This window comes from Drosophila tropicalis, unplaced genomic scaffold, assembly GCF_018151085.1.
Source record: "Drosophila tropicalis isolate 14030-0801.00 unplaced genomic scaffold, ASM1815108v1 contig_463, whole genome shotgun sequence".
NCBI lineage: Eukaryota > Metazoa > Arthropoda > Insecta > Diptera > Drosophilidae > Drosophila > Drosophila tropicalis.
In genome coordinates this window covers 1,241,625-1,258,503 of record NW_027172929.1, presented here as the reverse complement: position 1 = coordinate 1,258,503, position 16,879 = coordinate 1,241,625, and the positions used below count along the sequence as shown (strand labels likewise).

The following is a 16,879-nucleotide window of genomic DNA, read 5'->3' as shown; positions in this document are numbered from 1 at the left end:
CAGATTTGTGTTAATAGGCAAAACAATGTCAATTCTGTTTATATTCAAATTTCTGAAAATTCCGAGAATCAAAACTTTTGTATGCTAAGAGTCTACGTCACTTGTTGTTATACCTTTGCTAAGGGTATTATAGATTTGAAGAAGCAGAGGTTACGGTACCAAGAAAAACTGTTTCGATATAGCCATGTCTGTCTGTTTCTATGTGTCTCACTTCACGTAGTTTAAAAGTGATTGGACTGAAACTTTGCATTTTGGTATTTGACTATAATAAGTAGCTCAAGTTCTTAATTTGGCCTGATCAGAGCTCTATAACATAAGCTAAATATAGAGTACAAACAAAGTCGTTATCGTTTTGTTCCCCTTTGTTTCATTCGATTTGATGTTTTTATTTTTTATTAATTTTACTTTATAAGCAGCTTAACAGGTTTGTTGATAAAGATTTTCGGTTTGCTTGCAAAATTTATATGAGAAATAGATTTGCAAAATTAATTACAAATTGATTTCCTTATGTCCCAATATGTTAGATCAAATATACAAATATTTAAGCTAATTTCTATTAGTAATCCATATAATTACCTTTTGTGTTTCATTTGTGAACTCGAATGAGAACAAAAGGATTAAACTAGTTAAGGAGTGAGAAAAGAGTAAATAAATTTGATCTATTCAAAATGTACTCATAATTCAATAGTTTATGGCTTAGGGAAAATGATTTTGAATGAATCACAAATTAATATGCCTCACAGCGTAATGAACGACCGCAATGACATAATATGAAAAAGCGAAACAAAAATTAAATAATGAAGATTCAATTAAAGTGAAGCCCTTTTTATTTTGTTGGCTTTGATAATAATCAACTATCAGGCAGATGGCTGTTGGCTGATGGCTGATGGCCTGGCCATTAGTCACACACACGCACCACCTCAAATAAACTATTTTGTGAATTTGTTGGACTCTGGCCATAATGAAATGAAACGAGCTGAAATTGTTTAAACGGTTCATGAATTATTGCGCATACGCCGCATGGTTCGGTTCAGTGCAATTAAATTTGTTAAATAAATGCATTTTGATTTTCATTTAAAGGAATGGACAAACAAACAAAACAAAACGAAACAAAAACTAAGTAAGTAAATCGGAATTGAATGCAAAATAATGCCCCTAGCTCTATCTCCCTCTAATCGCAATCGCAGTCGCAGTCTCTTTTCATAATGAAATCAATCAGTGCGGTAACTGGCAATGGATTATGGCATATTTAACTGTCTCTAACTCCTCTGGCTACCTCGCCACTTCTGGCTCTAGTTTCAGTGTGTGTGTGTGTGTGTGTGTGTGTGTGTGCGAGTGTGTGTGCTATTACATCATAGAGACAAAGTACTCCAGCTTAAATGCTGCACTGCATCCAATCCGTCTCTGACGTATGTGAAAGTTGAACAAAATACAGAAAAAAAAAACTTAACTCCAACTCGAAACTCCAAGCAACTTCAAACCAAGTCAAGTCTCCAGCTTTAGCTACAGTTTCAGTTTTAAAGTGCGATTGTCTTGGCTTATTCAAATTGGAACAACGTCGCCAACTCTCTTAGAGTCGTTTACCGCATGCGGAATTGTTTTTTATTTATATACATATATTTGTTGTTGTTGCTGTTGTCTTTTTGGCGGCGTGTGCCGCCTGAAATCTTGTTACATTTTTATATAGTATATAGTATACCAATACTTGCATATATATAAACTACTTTGTGATACTGCATGGCCATATATTAGTTAGTAGTAGTAGTAGTATATAGTTTTGTCTATGAGAATGGGAGCACCGTGTCGACTTTAAATGCATATGTGTGTGGGTGTCTTTCTCTCTCTAATACTATGTGTGTGTGTGTGTGCGTGTGTGTGTATGAACCGGTTGCAGTTGCTGCTGGTGGCAGTCGTTGTCGTCATATGTTGTAACTACTTAACTGGTCCACAAAACTGAGTCCATTCCAGCCAGCTGACTGATCAATATCGATTTTGGCGCCCAACATTCTCCAAGTGTAACAAATTTTCCATGTGCATAACTGTTCAAAACTTAATCCAATATGGATTATAAGGTTTTTGTAAGTTTAATAAAGTCATAAGGCTAGATATTATCGGTGCTTAGTTCTCCATCAATCTTCTTATCATAGGTAGATAGAGTTTTGTGGAGTTTTCCGATAATGCCATAGAAACTATCAGTCTAATCAGACTTCTGAATACAAAGTTCTTAAACGTAAGCACCGAACTATATAAACTTTGGCAAATTTTGGAAATATTTAAACAAAAACTTCTCAATTTCAACAAATACTTTGGCTTATCCCTTTCGGCATTAAATTTGAGTAACTAAAGGCATTGAAAGTCAAATATTTAGGTATCCTAGGTATCTTGTTTTGTCCTTCATTAAATGTTGGCCAAAAAAGGTTCAAGAAGAATGCATTGTGGACAAAGCCAAATTGTTGCATTATGCGTCACTTTTAATTGTTTGTTGGAATGTCTCTGAAGTCACGATTTGTAACAATTTCAATTTATAACCATAAAAATGTATGTTTACCGTTTTGTTTGGCACTTACCCTTACAGATTTCTTTAACTGTAAAAAATCATTTGTGACTGCAAAATGCAAAATGTTATAATTATATTATGAGCTGTTGCTGTTGCTGCTGCTGCTGCTGCCTCAAAAAAGGTGGTTCAACTTGTTTTTGTTTTTTTTTGGTTTTCCTTCTTATTTTATTACTTTTATTTTTCATTTATGGTTTATTTAAGCTTTTTGTTGTTGTTGTTGTTATTGTTGCTTAACACAAATTACAAGAAAACCAGAACCAAGCTGACAGGCGTCAACTGGCAACTGGTTCGATTTTGTGCTTTTTATTTCTTTGTGTTTTTACATTCTCTTAGAGTATAGGGCCTTGGACTGTGATTGCGATTGACTACCGACTGACTGAATTGGTCTCTGTATACGTTATAGGGGAGGGTTGTGGTTAGGTGAGCGGTGAGCGTTGAGGTCTAACTGGAATTGCAATTCCAATTCCGCGAAAACTTTTTTTTTTTTTTTGATTAAATTCATCTAGTTATGCATGTATGTAGGTATGTATGTTAATTGACCTTGTCACTAATTTTATTTTCTTGTTTCGTCTAAAGTATAAAAAAATTAACAATAAAACGAAACACTTTACTCAATGTACTATTCGAGGGTGGACGATCGCCTTGATCTCTCCCATTGGTCAAATGAGCATCGATTTGGGCTTCCAACTCATCGCCGTAGCGTAGGATATACCATTCGGCTATGAAATATAGAATCAATGTGATGAAAGCATATTTCAAATAGATTTTAAATATATCCAATATATGGATGCCAAGTTGATGCAGCAATTCGCAGAGATCCATGTTAATTGAAAATTGTTTATGCTGGGCTAACGTTGCGTATGCGTAATGCAAATCTTTACTCTAGTCTCTATATTCCTCTCTATTTGATGGCAATTTTTTTCTGTTTTTTTTTTTTTTTTTTGGTTTTTTTTGTGTTATGTTATTTTTGCCTATCGAAATTGAGGTCGTCTTTGACTTGGGGTTCGAGTTCGGCTTGGACTTGGTCTCGTCGTCGTTGATGATATGTGTTGTAGTCGCAGTTGTTGGCTGGTTGTTGTTGTTGTTGCTGTTGTTATTGCTTGTTGGTTTTATTATTATGCAATAAACGTTTTTAGTTCGCTTCGTCTTAGGTCTTCTTCTTTTTTCAGCCCCGCGCTGCACATTTTTCGCTTTTGGTTTTAGCTCATTTGAAATTTTTGTATAGTATGTTGGAGCTGTTGATGATGATGATGATGAAGATGTTGATGAAGATGATGATGTTGATGTTAAAGCTGCTGCTGCTGCTGCTGATCCATTCCCTTTTTGGGATGCTCTTTGACTGCCACTCACACCGCTGTTTGGTTTTTGTGGGCTTTCAGTTTCGGTTTCGGTTTGTCATTTGATCATCATTATGCGCGCACCTTAATTATGTTAATTTGTTTAGAGCAGCTTTTGTTCAGAGTTGCCTTTATTGTTGTTGCTGTCTTTACAAGACTTTATTAAGCTCTTTCTTTCACCGCATCGGCCTGTAAAAATGGTAAAACACAAAAATTTCATTTTAATTTGATTGAAAATTAATTGGTCTTTGGCTTTTTGTATATGTATGTATGGCTGAAGATGAGTGACTGAGTGAGTAACTGTTTGATGTTTTTTGTTTCTTTAACAAATTGGATTGCGAAAAGAAAAAGGCAAACAAAACATAATAATAGAGTGAAATGAGAAACTAGATCATAGCTACAAAAGCAACAACAAATCAAAAAAAGGGTGTAGCCAAATGAATTTCAAATTGAGGCAGGTCAAATTTCGTATCTTCAATGAAATGCTATATCTTTCAGTTATAAATTGAGCCAAAGCGAATGTATAATAAATCAATTAAGATAATTTCACTAAATTTGTTTGGCTTAAAGGTTGCCCAAGTCATGGGAACTGTATCAAATTTGTAGTCAACTAGTTTTGGGATGAACTAACAATATATTTATATTGTAAGAGATCGAAGAAAAGGCTGGGAAAATACAGAAATGTATTAATAAATTAGTTGTTTCCCAGAAAGGATTGAATCACATCTAAATAACGAAACTAAACCTTATGAAGATTAAACAAAAGTTGAATATTGAATATTTCGATTCTTTTTAAATGGTTATGGCTAGTTAATATAATTAACCTTTCCAACTTCTGGTAATGAAATTGAGTTACTTTTGCAATTGATCTGAATTCTGAGATTAACTTTATTCTGGTTAAAAGTCACTTTGACTTGCTGAAAGTAGTCATGATCTATTGAAATACTAAATATAGATCATTTGTTGTATGTATGTGTATACAGCAACAAATAAATCTGCATAATTTTGTTTAAATCAATGCCAAATGTTACGCTATAAAAACTTTAAAGATCACATAATCATTTTCATAGATCGTTCACCTTTCTATACAATTGACCCAGAGACACTGAACTCTTTAGTATCTATTGGCCTATTATTAGCCAGTCTTTTCCTCTCTCTCTCTTAACCTTCAACCCAACACGATATCGAAACTCCCCGTTTCCTATTCCCCTCTCACAAGTCTTTCCCAAAAACAAATCTCTGACTCGATGTGTGTGTGTGTTTGTTTTTGGTTTTTGTCTCATCTTCACAAAGAGTGAAGTAGTAGCCAAAGCAAATCTTTGACAAACCCAAGTCAAAACTCGCTTAAGATTGCACATCTTTCAGTTTTGTGTGATTTGAATATTCGTACACTTGACAATCGCTTAACGAAAATCTACTTAACCTTACGATTTGTATCTCTAAGAGGTGACTCCTCTCTTTGATAATCGCAGCAATTATTTTAAGCACACACCAACAAAATCAACTTCAACTTGGGTTGTTTTGAGGCTTTAGGCATAAAAAAGCCAAACAAATTGTATTACATTAACAACCGCAAAACAACAATAACAATAACAACAACAGAAACATCCACCAAGTTGCAATGTCCAAACCAGTTGCATATAAGAGAAGGCACAGCATTGTGCAAAGTGGATTGCCTTCGTCAAGGAGATGGTCGATGGTCGACGGGAGCTGGACTTTAGAGTGCGTAGTCATGTTTTTGGCGTACATTATTTATATAAATACGTGAATGCATGTGTGTGTGTGTGTGTGTGTGTGTGTGCGTGTGTGTATCTTCCTGTCAGGCAAAAAAGACGAAGAAGAAACAACAGGCAACAAGCCAGCAAACAGCAACTGAAAATGTAAATGCTGAAGTTGAATTGTCACATAAAATTCAACAAGAAGATACAGTGAATAACACTCCACAAGGGGGCCAGACCAGACAGCACTCAAAGTCTTCCCCCAAAACTAGACTTGACTTGAGCCTCCTCGTCAAGTGACAACCTGAACGAACGGGCCAGATCCGAAAGAAGATTTCGCAGAAGCAGAAGCCTCTTCTCATATGGGGCCTGATCTACCGGTTTTTCGATTTCGATTAATTTTTTCTTCATTTATTTATTTATTTTTTGAAACCCCCCAGCAGACGACACCTTGAAAGACCTTCTGACATTTTCAGTCATATCAAATTGTTTTCACTGTGTGTGTTTCTTGATACCCTTACTTACGCGTGGAGGTGGATGATCAGTAGATGAAATGAAATGAGTTGATTGTTGAAATTGGCCATTTGGATTGTTTATTCTAAAGAGTATATCAAAATCTTTTGGCAATTGTGATTACCTTGTTTTTTTTTTTGTCTCTACTTGTGTTTTTTTTTTTTGCAATTTATTAAATTTCAACATCATAAAGTTAAATTAATGAAAACATTTCTTGTTGTTGTAGCTTATATGTATATATTTTTATTGTTGGTGTTGTTGTTGATTGCTGATCATGAAATTCGCGTCACATTGTAAATTATTTACTTGCATATTAATTAGTGGTAACAACGAACTCATTTTTTCTTCTTTGGTTTCTGCTTTTGGTGTTTTTTTTTCTTATTACATAAGGATTGCCCAAAGGGGCCAAATGGTGTTAACTGCTGCTGACCAGTTGCCGTTGTTGGCCCATTAACAAAAAAATAACTGAACGACAAAAAAACAAAACCCCAAATCGAGTAAATGAAAACGAAAAATGTGGGTGACCAGAGTAAAAGAAAAACGGGGAATGAAAGAAAAATAAACATTTCTTGTAATTTACTTTACAATGCGAGTCAACCAACCCAACCGACCAACAACCCACCCACCGCCATCGCCGCCGCCCAATTGTTGACAAGTTGGTCAAGTAAATTGAAGTTGCAGTTGGTTGTCAAATTGGAGTAGACTCGATTTAACCGGGTCACACTTAGCTGCCTTGTCTGGCCGGCCACTACTAACAAAAATTGAAAATGGCTTTTAATTAGGTTGTTGTGTCTTTCAATTTCCAGCCATGTTGTCAGTATTTTCGGTTAAATGTTGTTTGTTTGTTTTTTTTTTTTTGGTCTCAAGTATTTCCGTAACCCATTTGGTTGGCTGGCACTCAGTCAGGTTTTGGTTTATGCTTGAGTGATTGAAATTGCGTAGGTGTTGTCATAATTACCCACTTTTTATGCCCTGCATATGCTACAAGCAATGGCAACTGGGTATATTATGATCGATCAAATGCATGTAGCATTAACCAGGTTAACGAAACGTCATCAAGTTTTAGCCCTATGTAGACATGGCTAAGGTTCTCTCCCCTCTCTCTCTCTCTCTCTCTTATTCAAGACGGTTTGCTTGTGTAAATTTATTCAGTTTTTACTGGGTATCTTGGGATCGTTAACTTCTTTTTAACACATTAATTACTGTTTACGGAAATGAATTAAACTTTTTTGAATTTCGAATTATTGAAGGAAAAACAGAGAACTCTTAGAAACAAATATGAACTTTAACAATAATTTTAAACTATTTTGTAAAGAAGAAAATTACAAAAAAATAATCCATTGATCATTGAAGATTTTCTAAAAAAGGATTTTCAGTTTGGATTTTATATTATTTTTTAGAAACAAAAGTAGATAAAGCGATAGCTTAGTATTTCAATTGATATCCCAGTAGGAATACGATGTTCTTAACCCTAAGTGGATTTAGTTCAATAATGACTCGCTAAGATTGCTTGATTAACCTTTGAATGCCCTATCCAGGAGGTTGCTAGTATAGACTATCCATAGGATATTGGAAAGGAGGATTAAACTAAAGATCTACTTGGTTAAGCTAAAGCTAATGCTTAGAAATTTGAAATTGGATAGAATTTCATTGGGTGATTCAACATAATTTTTTCCCCCATTTTAAAGTTCGGTGAAGGGAACGATTAGCTAACAAACTTTATCACATTTCTCACCGCTTCCTCTTCCTATTTAAATGTGGAGTAAAAGAGTCTCTCAGTGGGTTCATAGTCAGCCTTCATCATATTACATTCACTTCAATTTGGCTACTGAAAACGGGTTTTCATCAATGTGGGGAATTTACCCAATTGCATTTTATTTTACTTGCTTGTTGCTGCTATCTTTTACTTTATCATCTGTGGCTTTTTGTGTTATAATTACCGCATTATTATCAATTTTCCAGACAGACAGGTGTGTGCCAGCACCAGGTAAACAAGAGACAAGGTAAAACAACAAAAAACACAAAAATATACGAAAATAAAACGTTTAGCCGAAAAAAAACAAAAAGCGTACAAAAAAAATAACAACTGATTTTGACAATTTAGACTGGAATACGTGGCCGACTTCCAGTTGCCCATATGTTCAGTTGATCGATCAGCTGTTTGTGGCCAAGTAGAGCTTTGAAGAACAAACAAGCTAAGCTTTTCCGGCTAAATAACCGAAAGCTTAAAACGACTTGAATAATTGTTGTTGCGCTATTTAAAGATGATTGAGATCATTAAAACTTTCATTCAATTCTCAAATATTGTCAACTAGCCCTAATTTTGTGAATCTGTAATTCTGTCAATTTTCGATCGATTTTCAATATTCATAAAACAGTTTTTCTATTTGAAAGTAATCTTTAAGATTGCATTAAAACCACAAATCTTAAATTTTGGTAAAAATTGTAATCTTAATTATTTCTACATTAAATATAATCATTCATATTTGAACATTTGAAGAGTTTATATTGACAACTGGCAAGGCCACTTAAAATTGTTTCAAATAAGTTTGTGAAATATGAATTTCAACAGATTTCTTACAACAAATATTACGTTTCCTCAACGTCACTCACTTGGCCGTTACTTTCACGACAACTGACAAAAGCTGAGCAATCTGAACGTGGCTTAAACTTGCTCACTGAAAAAAGCTTTCAAATACAATTAACTGTTCGACTGTTAACCGTTACTGTTAATAACAGCACTGGTTCGACTCATCGGTTCGACCTCAGACCTTAGCACTGGTTGGAGTTTGACCCAGGCCTTTGTTATACCATGCAGTGTTGCCATTTTAGCTTATTTTAAGCTAGATCTAGCATATTTCAAACCTTAATTGCTTGAAAATTTCTGAAAATGCTTATAGCTTGAAATCTAGCCTTATTTTAAAATTTTAATTAATTAAATTACTTAAATTGTTGCTCAATTTGCAAGAATTCATTTCATAAATTGGGAGGAAAAGGAAAATACTTCCCAGTTTTGGGCCGAGGTCCTTAATTATAAGGATGCTGGCAGAAACAATGCTGCTGTTGAGCGCGTATTTAGCCAAGTTAACATCGTTAAAAAGTAAATTGCGAAATCAATTAAATGTTAAAGGTTTAAACGCAATTTTACGTATAAGGTTTGTTTTTGAAATGATTGGCTATTTAGTGTATATTTAGAAGATTCCTTTTAATTATACAGATATGGATTACGCCGTCATGGCAAATGTTGTGTTAATTATAAAGTACCTGTAAAGTACTTATCTTTAATTAAAGGCTCTGACAAATATGAAGAAACAAATAATGAAATTGATGACATAGCTTCACTAATATAATTTGATATATATCAAATTTATATTAAATGTTATACACCAAGTGTTTTTATAGTTAGCTTATTTTTAAGCTTTTTTTTTTTAAATGTTTAGCCTATTCTAGCTTATTTTTTCCTTAAATCTAGTTTATGGTGACTCTAAATTTCTGGCAACACTGATACCATGCACCCACAGGTTGAAATGGTATATTAAAGTCGCCAAAATGTCTGTAACAGGCAGAGGGAAGCTTTTCCGATTATATTCTGGATCAGAATCAAGAGCCGAGTCGATCTAACCATGTCCGTCTGTATGAACAACTAGATCTTGGAGACTATAAGAGCTGGGGCCACCAAATTTGGTATTTAGACTTGTGTAGTATGTAAATGTATAGAGTTAATTGGAATTTTGGCCACACTCCCAGAATTTACATAAACCGGTAGTTTTTAAAAACTATAACAGCTAGAGACATTAAATTTGGTCAGTATACTGGCTTAGTATGCGCGCAGCCCACTGCGCCTTCAAAATTTAGAATAAACCGATTTCCCCTTGCAATTTGTTGACTATCGTAATCAAAATCGTCCAATATCGTCCACAAGTTATTTCAATAAATTTCTACAAACCTAACAAATTCGATTCAAATCAGTATAAACCATAAAAACGTCAGCCGGTTGTCTGTATAGTTATGTCAAAGACCACGAAGTTCTATTATCAGCTGTCTTTGCTAAAGAACTCCAGAATTGCAACAGTCCATGTTTCATGTCTTTAACGTTTAAAACTAGTTGGGAATTGTAACTAAAGAGATTGCTGAAGCCGACAATGCCGAAGTTCGGCTAAATTGCAAGGTTTGAATTGACTTGAATTCCAAAGAGGTCGTAATCTAACCTGCTAATACTTTTTCTTTCAAATATTTATATATGTATTTTTTTGTATTTTTATTTTTAAATGTTGTATTTAAAATTAAAGGAAATGTGAAATGTTTCGACAACAATGAATTGATGATGGTATACATGTGTATGTGTGTGTGTGTGTGTGTGTGTGTATTCTTTCGTTTTGCTATATACAAAATTATACAGTTTTCTTTTTTTTTTTTGGGTAACATTTTGCAAAAAGAGGTAGAAGCCAATTGGATTAAGTATTAATAACAACAACAACGACGACAAAGCATGCTATTTTGTCCCCGATCCGCATCCTCTTTGCATTCCTTATCTTCCATCCTTGAACTCTCTCTCTCTATCCTTTATCCTTCATTTTGCGCTACATTCATTCAATGGCCTCAATTATTTCATATTCTTCATCCAAAGAATGATCATAATCGATATTGTATTTATTTTTGATTTTACTTTTATAGTCGCGTAGCTCTTGATCGTTTTCAAATTTATTGGGATTATAGCGTTGCCTTTGCTGTTGTTGTTGTTGCTGCTGATGTTTACTGTTGCCGGTGTTGCTGTTGCTGCCGTTAAGTTTCTTTTTTCTTTTGGCATTGCTGCCACTGTTTGGTTTGGTCGTTTGTGCAATAATTGTGCGATTTCTAGAACTATTTGGTTTAGTCTCTAATCTAGATTTAATTCTATTTCTATGGGATTGATTTTCACTATTTTTACTAGAATTATATTGCTGTCTATGTTTCTGCTTTTGCTGTTGCTGTGAAGAAGGTAATGATGATGATGATGATGATGATGAGTATGACAATTGAGTTGAGTTCGGTGTGGTAAATCTCATCTGTCCTCTAAAACTATTTTTGGTCATTTTATTGTAGTTTGTTGTTGCAGTGCTATCTACGATTTGATTGTGATTGTTGTTGTTGTTGTTGCTGCTGCTGGATTGCTGTTGCTGTTGTCTTAGAAATTGTCGCTGTCTGCTGCCTCGTTGTCTGCTTGTTGTTGTTGTTGCTGCTGCTGTTGCATTTGTTATCCCAATTTTATACTCATCATCAGCCTTATATCATACATCATTCTGCTGCTGTTTACGCTCGGGAATACGATATAATTCATCATTATTTTGATACAATTGCTCGGAGGTGGCGCAATTCACATTGGACCACCAATCGCAGACACGTACAGCCTGATTGAATACAGTGCCATTGGGACATAGGAAGGAATATTGATGACCCGAATGAAGGCACCAATGCCAGACCTGTGTATATAGAATAACAATACGAATGAATCAATATTCCCCATTCCCTGATTTTGGTTTTGCGGTTGCCACTCACCTGACAACGTGTCTCCGTATCAGCATAGTAGCCCGGTTGACGTCCTTGACAATTGAAGGATAGGCCCTTTGGTACAGCATCATAGGCAGGATAATCCTCACCAGCAATATAACCATCAATTTGCTGTGCAAGAAAATGGAGTTCAAATTTAGACATTTTAATAACAATGTTGTGCTGTATAAATAAATCAAGAGAAACCCAAAATGCATTCCCATGTGAATTATCTCATCTCGGCCGGCGACGACCTTCATTTTCGACCAAAAGTGCCCAGAATTGCCCAAGCTGAATGCACATTAAAAATCAACAGAGATAGACCTAAACAATAACAAATTACATAGATGTATGAAACAATTGCACACATAAAAAAAGACCTGACACAAAAATTTCAAATGCAAATGCAAAACACACACACACACACACACACACACTCACTGGTAAACCAACAAAAGAATCACCTGGTGTTGAAAATGAATGAATTTTGTGTAAACTTTGGCAATCGTTGAATGAAAAACTCGTCGTGACAACCAACTGTCAATCTCATGCGTATGAAACCATGAAAAGCCAACAACAACATACCCCCCGCTTTGGCCTCCCTTGCCCAGTGCCATGGCTTCTAGCTGAAAGCTCCCAGCTCCATTTGGCATTCGACACATTGCATCCGCCTATCTTGATCTTGTATTACGTTTTGCTATGGCAGATAAGGGCAGGAGAGGGAGATGCACTTTTCCTCTGCTTATTTTGTTTGTTTTTTTTCTTTACCTGTTGATTTTAGGTTAATGCTGAGTTTATGCTAATCGAAAATAATTGCAAGACGAGAGTGCAGTCTTTAATTCATTTGCAACTGAATGATGGGAAGAATATACTTATTCGAGGTGTTACTTTATATGGGAAATAATGATACATTTTCGAAATTCAATTTCGAATTATTTGTTTATATTCACAATGTGTGTGAACTGCAAGAGCCCGTTTTGGGGGAGGATGGACTCCCTGTTGATTAGTTGAGAAAACTAGTACCAAATTCAAATTGTTAACAAACAGTCGGTCCACATTTTGGCCCAGATTTTGGTCAGTTTTTTTTTTGAAGAAATTTTGCTTTTTCGAAGATCAAAGTGTAAAATTGTTAGTGCCTCAAGTTAAATGTTGTCTTTTGGTTGTCGATTGGATAAGAAGCTATTTAGCCCTTTAGATTTCTGGCAGCATTTCGGTTTCTCGTTGTTGTTGTTGTTTCCATTTATTTCACTTTACTAACTATAAAGTTGCATCGATTTTCCTCTTCTCATTTTCTATCGTATGCAATTTTCACGCTAATAACTTTCATGAGGTTTTAACATTTTCAACTAAACAAAGGTAACGTCTGCAACAACAACAACAATAACAATAGTAGTGAATTTTATTTAACCGCCCATTGCCTCAGTAACCCAAACTTTACTTTGGCCCTCTTTCTCTTCCTCCTCCTTCTCCTGCCGTGCACACTGGCAATCGCAGTCAACCTTTTCCGTAACAGATTTAACTGGTTTAAATACCAAAAGCAGACACAAAACTCTTTACTGACTGAAGCTACATATAACAATATAACAGGCAAAGGAAAATGGGTAATTTTCCTTTTTTGTACCAAAAAAAAAAAAAAACAAAACTTACATTTTGTTTGTTACTTTTGTTTGTTTGAATGCTTAGGGCACCAAGGCTAATTGATAAAGTGAGTAGGTAAGTGGAAATACAGAGAGAATGCATAAAGTTTATAACGAAATTTGCATACCCTTTCAGAGTAAATGCCAAAAACACTAATTCTTATAGAGAATCCCTCTCTCTCTCTCTCTCTCAATTATCATGTTTGAATAGGAAAGGAATAGATAGAAGGATAAAACCGAAAATCTCGATATTTATGAACCGAAATAAGAATATAGTTAAATTCGATATAATATAGAACAATCTGCTATGTAGATGATGCAATAAGGGTATCTTTGGTAAGGGTATCTCTAACAAAAAACCTTAACCAAGTAAAAGAAGAAAACAATGACGACACCTTCCCCCATCAAATGGGGGTATGAGAAGCAAAAGAAGATGAAGCAGGAGAAGAAGTAGGAGGAGGAGGAGGATGAGGAGCTGCTTCTGCCGATCCCTCTGTGGCTGCTGCTGCTGTTGGCTGTGTGGCTGTTGCCAATGCTTTTGCATTTGCTTGGGGTTTTTAGTGGACGTGAGAAGATGTCTAACACTTGGTAGACAGGTCGTCGCTTGCACTTGCAAAATCTCGTGGAGAGTTACCATTTTTTGTTGTTGTTTCTGTTGTTGGTCTATTTTGTTGTTGTTGCTATTGCAGTATTGGTATGGCTGTTGTTGTGGTGGCTGCAACTTTGCGTGGGAGTTTTGTTGTTGTTGTTGTTGCCTGGTATAGATGCATATCAAAAACAAGAGACAAATGGTGTGCGCAATCTCTTCTACTTGCAATGAGTATAGGAAAATTATCTAAGATGACACTTTTTTTTTTTTTTTTGTATTTTTGGTTTGTGTGCAGTAGCAGCTAATGAAGTTGTCAAAATAGAAGATCAGATTTAGTGCATCTGCAGATATATACATATGTATGTATATATTTTTTTTTTTTTGGTTGTTGGACTTTGGATTTTTCCCAGGCTCATCAAATTTCTCAGCGATAAATCAAACGATAATTGTTATAATCCAAAAGGGAATCTCTTTCAGATTGTTGTTGTTTTTTCTTTTTGGCCAGAAGACTTACCCCATTGACACAATTCCCTGCCAGCAGTAGACCAAACACGATCATCATTATAATGGCAGTGGAGGAGATAAAGTTGCTCCAATGTTGAAGAAGATGCTGCTGTTGTTGTTGTTGTTGTTGCTGTCTGTGGAGCTGCTGCTGTGGTGATTTGTTTGCTGCTGCTGCTGCCATGATGTCTGTGATTGTTTTTGTATTTTTTTTTTTTGTATACGTAATTTAAATTTTACTATCTATTGAAAAAAAAAAAAGAAAAACCAGTTGATTTTTTTTTTGTTTTTAGAAAGGAAACTGCAATTTTTGTGTGTTTCTGAAGAAGAAGAAGCAGCAGTAACAGTTGTAGCTTCTACAACTTTTGCTAGCTCCTTGTTCACCGCCCGCCTACCTCTCTCTGTCTGCGTGTCTTCCCCTCTGTAGAAACATGCAATTTGAATTTGATTTTTTATATTGTATGGTATATACATATGTATTTCTTTATGATTGCCCCTCTGTCTGTCTGTCTGTCTGTGTGTGTGTGTGTTTTTTAATAGATTGCTTATGGCAAAACCGCACAATTTTCATGCACATTCTCTGCTTGACAGAAGGCATTCACTTTATGCGAATTACTTGTATATATATATATATATTTTTGAATGCTCCTTAATTGATCATCAAAAACCTAAATGGGAATTTGATTATTGGTATTGGCAAACTAACTGTGTCATTTACTTTACTTTCAGACTAAATTGATTAATATCTATTATTAAATGGAACTTACTGGATTTTAAGGTAAGTTTTTAATATCCTACTGATTTAATATAGAACTAGTTAGTCATAGAAATTATTCAAGTTGAAGTGTTATCAGATTCTTGGGATAGAAACTCTAAATCTCTTTCTTATTGTACTCAAAATTTAAGCAAAAGTCATGAGGAAACGTAAGAAAAAAGGAAATTAGACATTGAAGATGATGTTTAGAACTTTTGTTACTGGTGAAGAAAATCTCATGTCTCGAGCCTAGTATACAATTTATTTAACTGGATTTCAATCTATTCTAGCAGCAAATCCATCTTATTAGCTTCGAACGGAGTTAAGCTTGTTCAAGGAGATATTAAAGAAATGTTGAAGAAGTTAAGCTTGTTCAAAGGACATATTAAAGAAATTATAAGTTTTAAAAATTCCATGTTATTATGTTTAGTCCTGTTGATTGAAGTTTTTAATAGTGTTCTAGTTGAAATTCATTCTCTTTATAAGGAGAATTCCAAATGCTTTGCCATTGTTCTCGTTAAAGTTCTTAGTTAAGTTGGAATTCCTGTCTGATTTGTGATGTTATAAAAGTTGATATAACTATCCAAGGATATTGAACTGTTTGTTGCAAATGCAATCTCATTTGGTCAAGTCCTTTGCGACTAAAAAAACTGTCTTGTTCACTTTTATCCAAATTCCATATCAATTCCCACTCCTCATGGGAACTAATTTACGTAATTGATATTTCTCAATTTGGCTTGGATTCGTTTATGTTAACGTTTTTATTTTTAGTTTTTAGTTTTTTTTTTTTTTGAATGCCACGCACTTTACCGTTGTGTTGATTTTTCTGGTCGAACGCACCGAAAACAACAAAAACAAAAACAACAAAAAACAACAAATTTTTTTTTTTTTTTTTTTTGGACAACAAGGCGACTTCAATTCAAGTGAAGTCAAGTCTCTGCACTCTGGTCTCTGCACACGTGTTGCCGCGTTTGAAGTTGATGCAAAAGTTAGAAAAAATTCGCATCAATTTTAGTTTTATACTCAAGAGCAGGCAGCCGCCGATGTTGCCGCCGCTTGGTCCCAATAGATGAGCGAGCTGAGCTGCAAAACCGAGCACTAGCAGCAACAACAACAACAGCAGCAGCAACATGGATAACATAGAAACAAAAATCCCCGTCGTCATCGTTCAATGTTTTGTTTTGGCCCGCCGACTATGACTACGAAGACGACGACGACGACGCTGCAACAGCGGCAATTGCCAAAGAGCAACATCATCATCGTCATCGTCATCATTCGACCCGAAAGTCGAGCGAACGACCAAGCGCCAACTTGGCTCAGCCAGCTTAAGACACTCATTCATGGCTAAATTGTTTTGGTGGCGCATCTTCAAATGTAGTAGATGGCTTAGAAGAGATGGGCGATGGCAATGGGGGGGGGGGGGAAGCGGAGAGCAATTGCTGCAGCCGAAATTAGTGCAAAACATTTTTGCAGCTTATTGATGGATGCCAGCCGCAAAAAACCAAAAACACAAAACAAAAGACTTAGGCAACGAACTTGCGTTTGATTTACGCTAAACAAACTGTTTAAAGCATTTAAATACATGCTTAATTGCTGATAATTAATTTTGATAATCCAAAATGTTAAGTTAAGCAATGCAAATTGAAAAGGGAAAGGTTTATGTCGTCAAAACAAATTTCATTTCGCCAGCATGTGAATGAGTATTCCACTTGAAAGATAGAATTAGGTCATAATATTATGAGAGGGT

The 16,879-nt window shown here is 35.2% G+C and overlaps 2 protein-coding genes across 3 annotated transcripts in view; both read right to left on the bottom strand.

The window, feature by feature from the left end:
* Positions 1 to 3,076: 3,076 nt before the first annotated feature.
* On the bottom strand, positions 3,077 to 8,225 carry LOC137574521 (uncharacterized). 2 transcript variants are annotated; one of them, XM_068286866.1, is made up of 2 exons: positions 8,066 to 8,225; positions 3,077 to 4,083 (listed from the first exon to the last, which is right to left on the bottom strand). In XM_068286866.1, the coding sequence occupies exon 2, from the start codon at positions 3,377 to 3,379 to the stop codon at positions 3,128 to 3,130; it is 252 nt and encodes an 83-aa protein (XP_068142967.1). In that variant the 5' UTR covers positions 3,380 to 4,083; positions 8,066 to 8,225; the 3' UTR covers positions 3,077 to 3,127. The 2 variants fall into 2 exon arrangements, with proteins under 2 accessions (XP_068142967.1, XP_068142968.1); XM_068286867.1 differs by lacking the exon at positions 8,066 to 8,225 and adding an exon at positions 7,861 to 7,962.
* A 2,257-nt stretch (positions 8,226 to 10,482) lies between these two features.
* LOC137574871 (probable serine/threonine-protein kinase DDB_G0282963) overlaps positions 10,483 to 16,879 on the bottom strand; it is a 65,069-nt gene continuing 58,672 nt past the window's right edge. The window contains 3 exon segments of the mRNA XM_068287329.1: positions 10,483 to 11,584; positions 11,661 to 11,783; positions 14,392 to 14,621. Coding sequence (XP_068143430.1) covers positions 10,712 to 11,584; positions 11,661 to 11,783; positions 14,392 to 14,562 — 1,167 coding nt within the window. The 5' untranslated portion in view covers positions 14,563 to 14,621 and the 3' untranslated portion in view covers positions 10,483 to 10,711.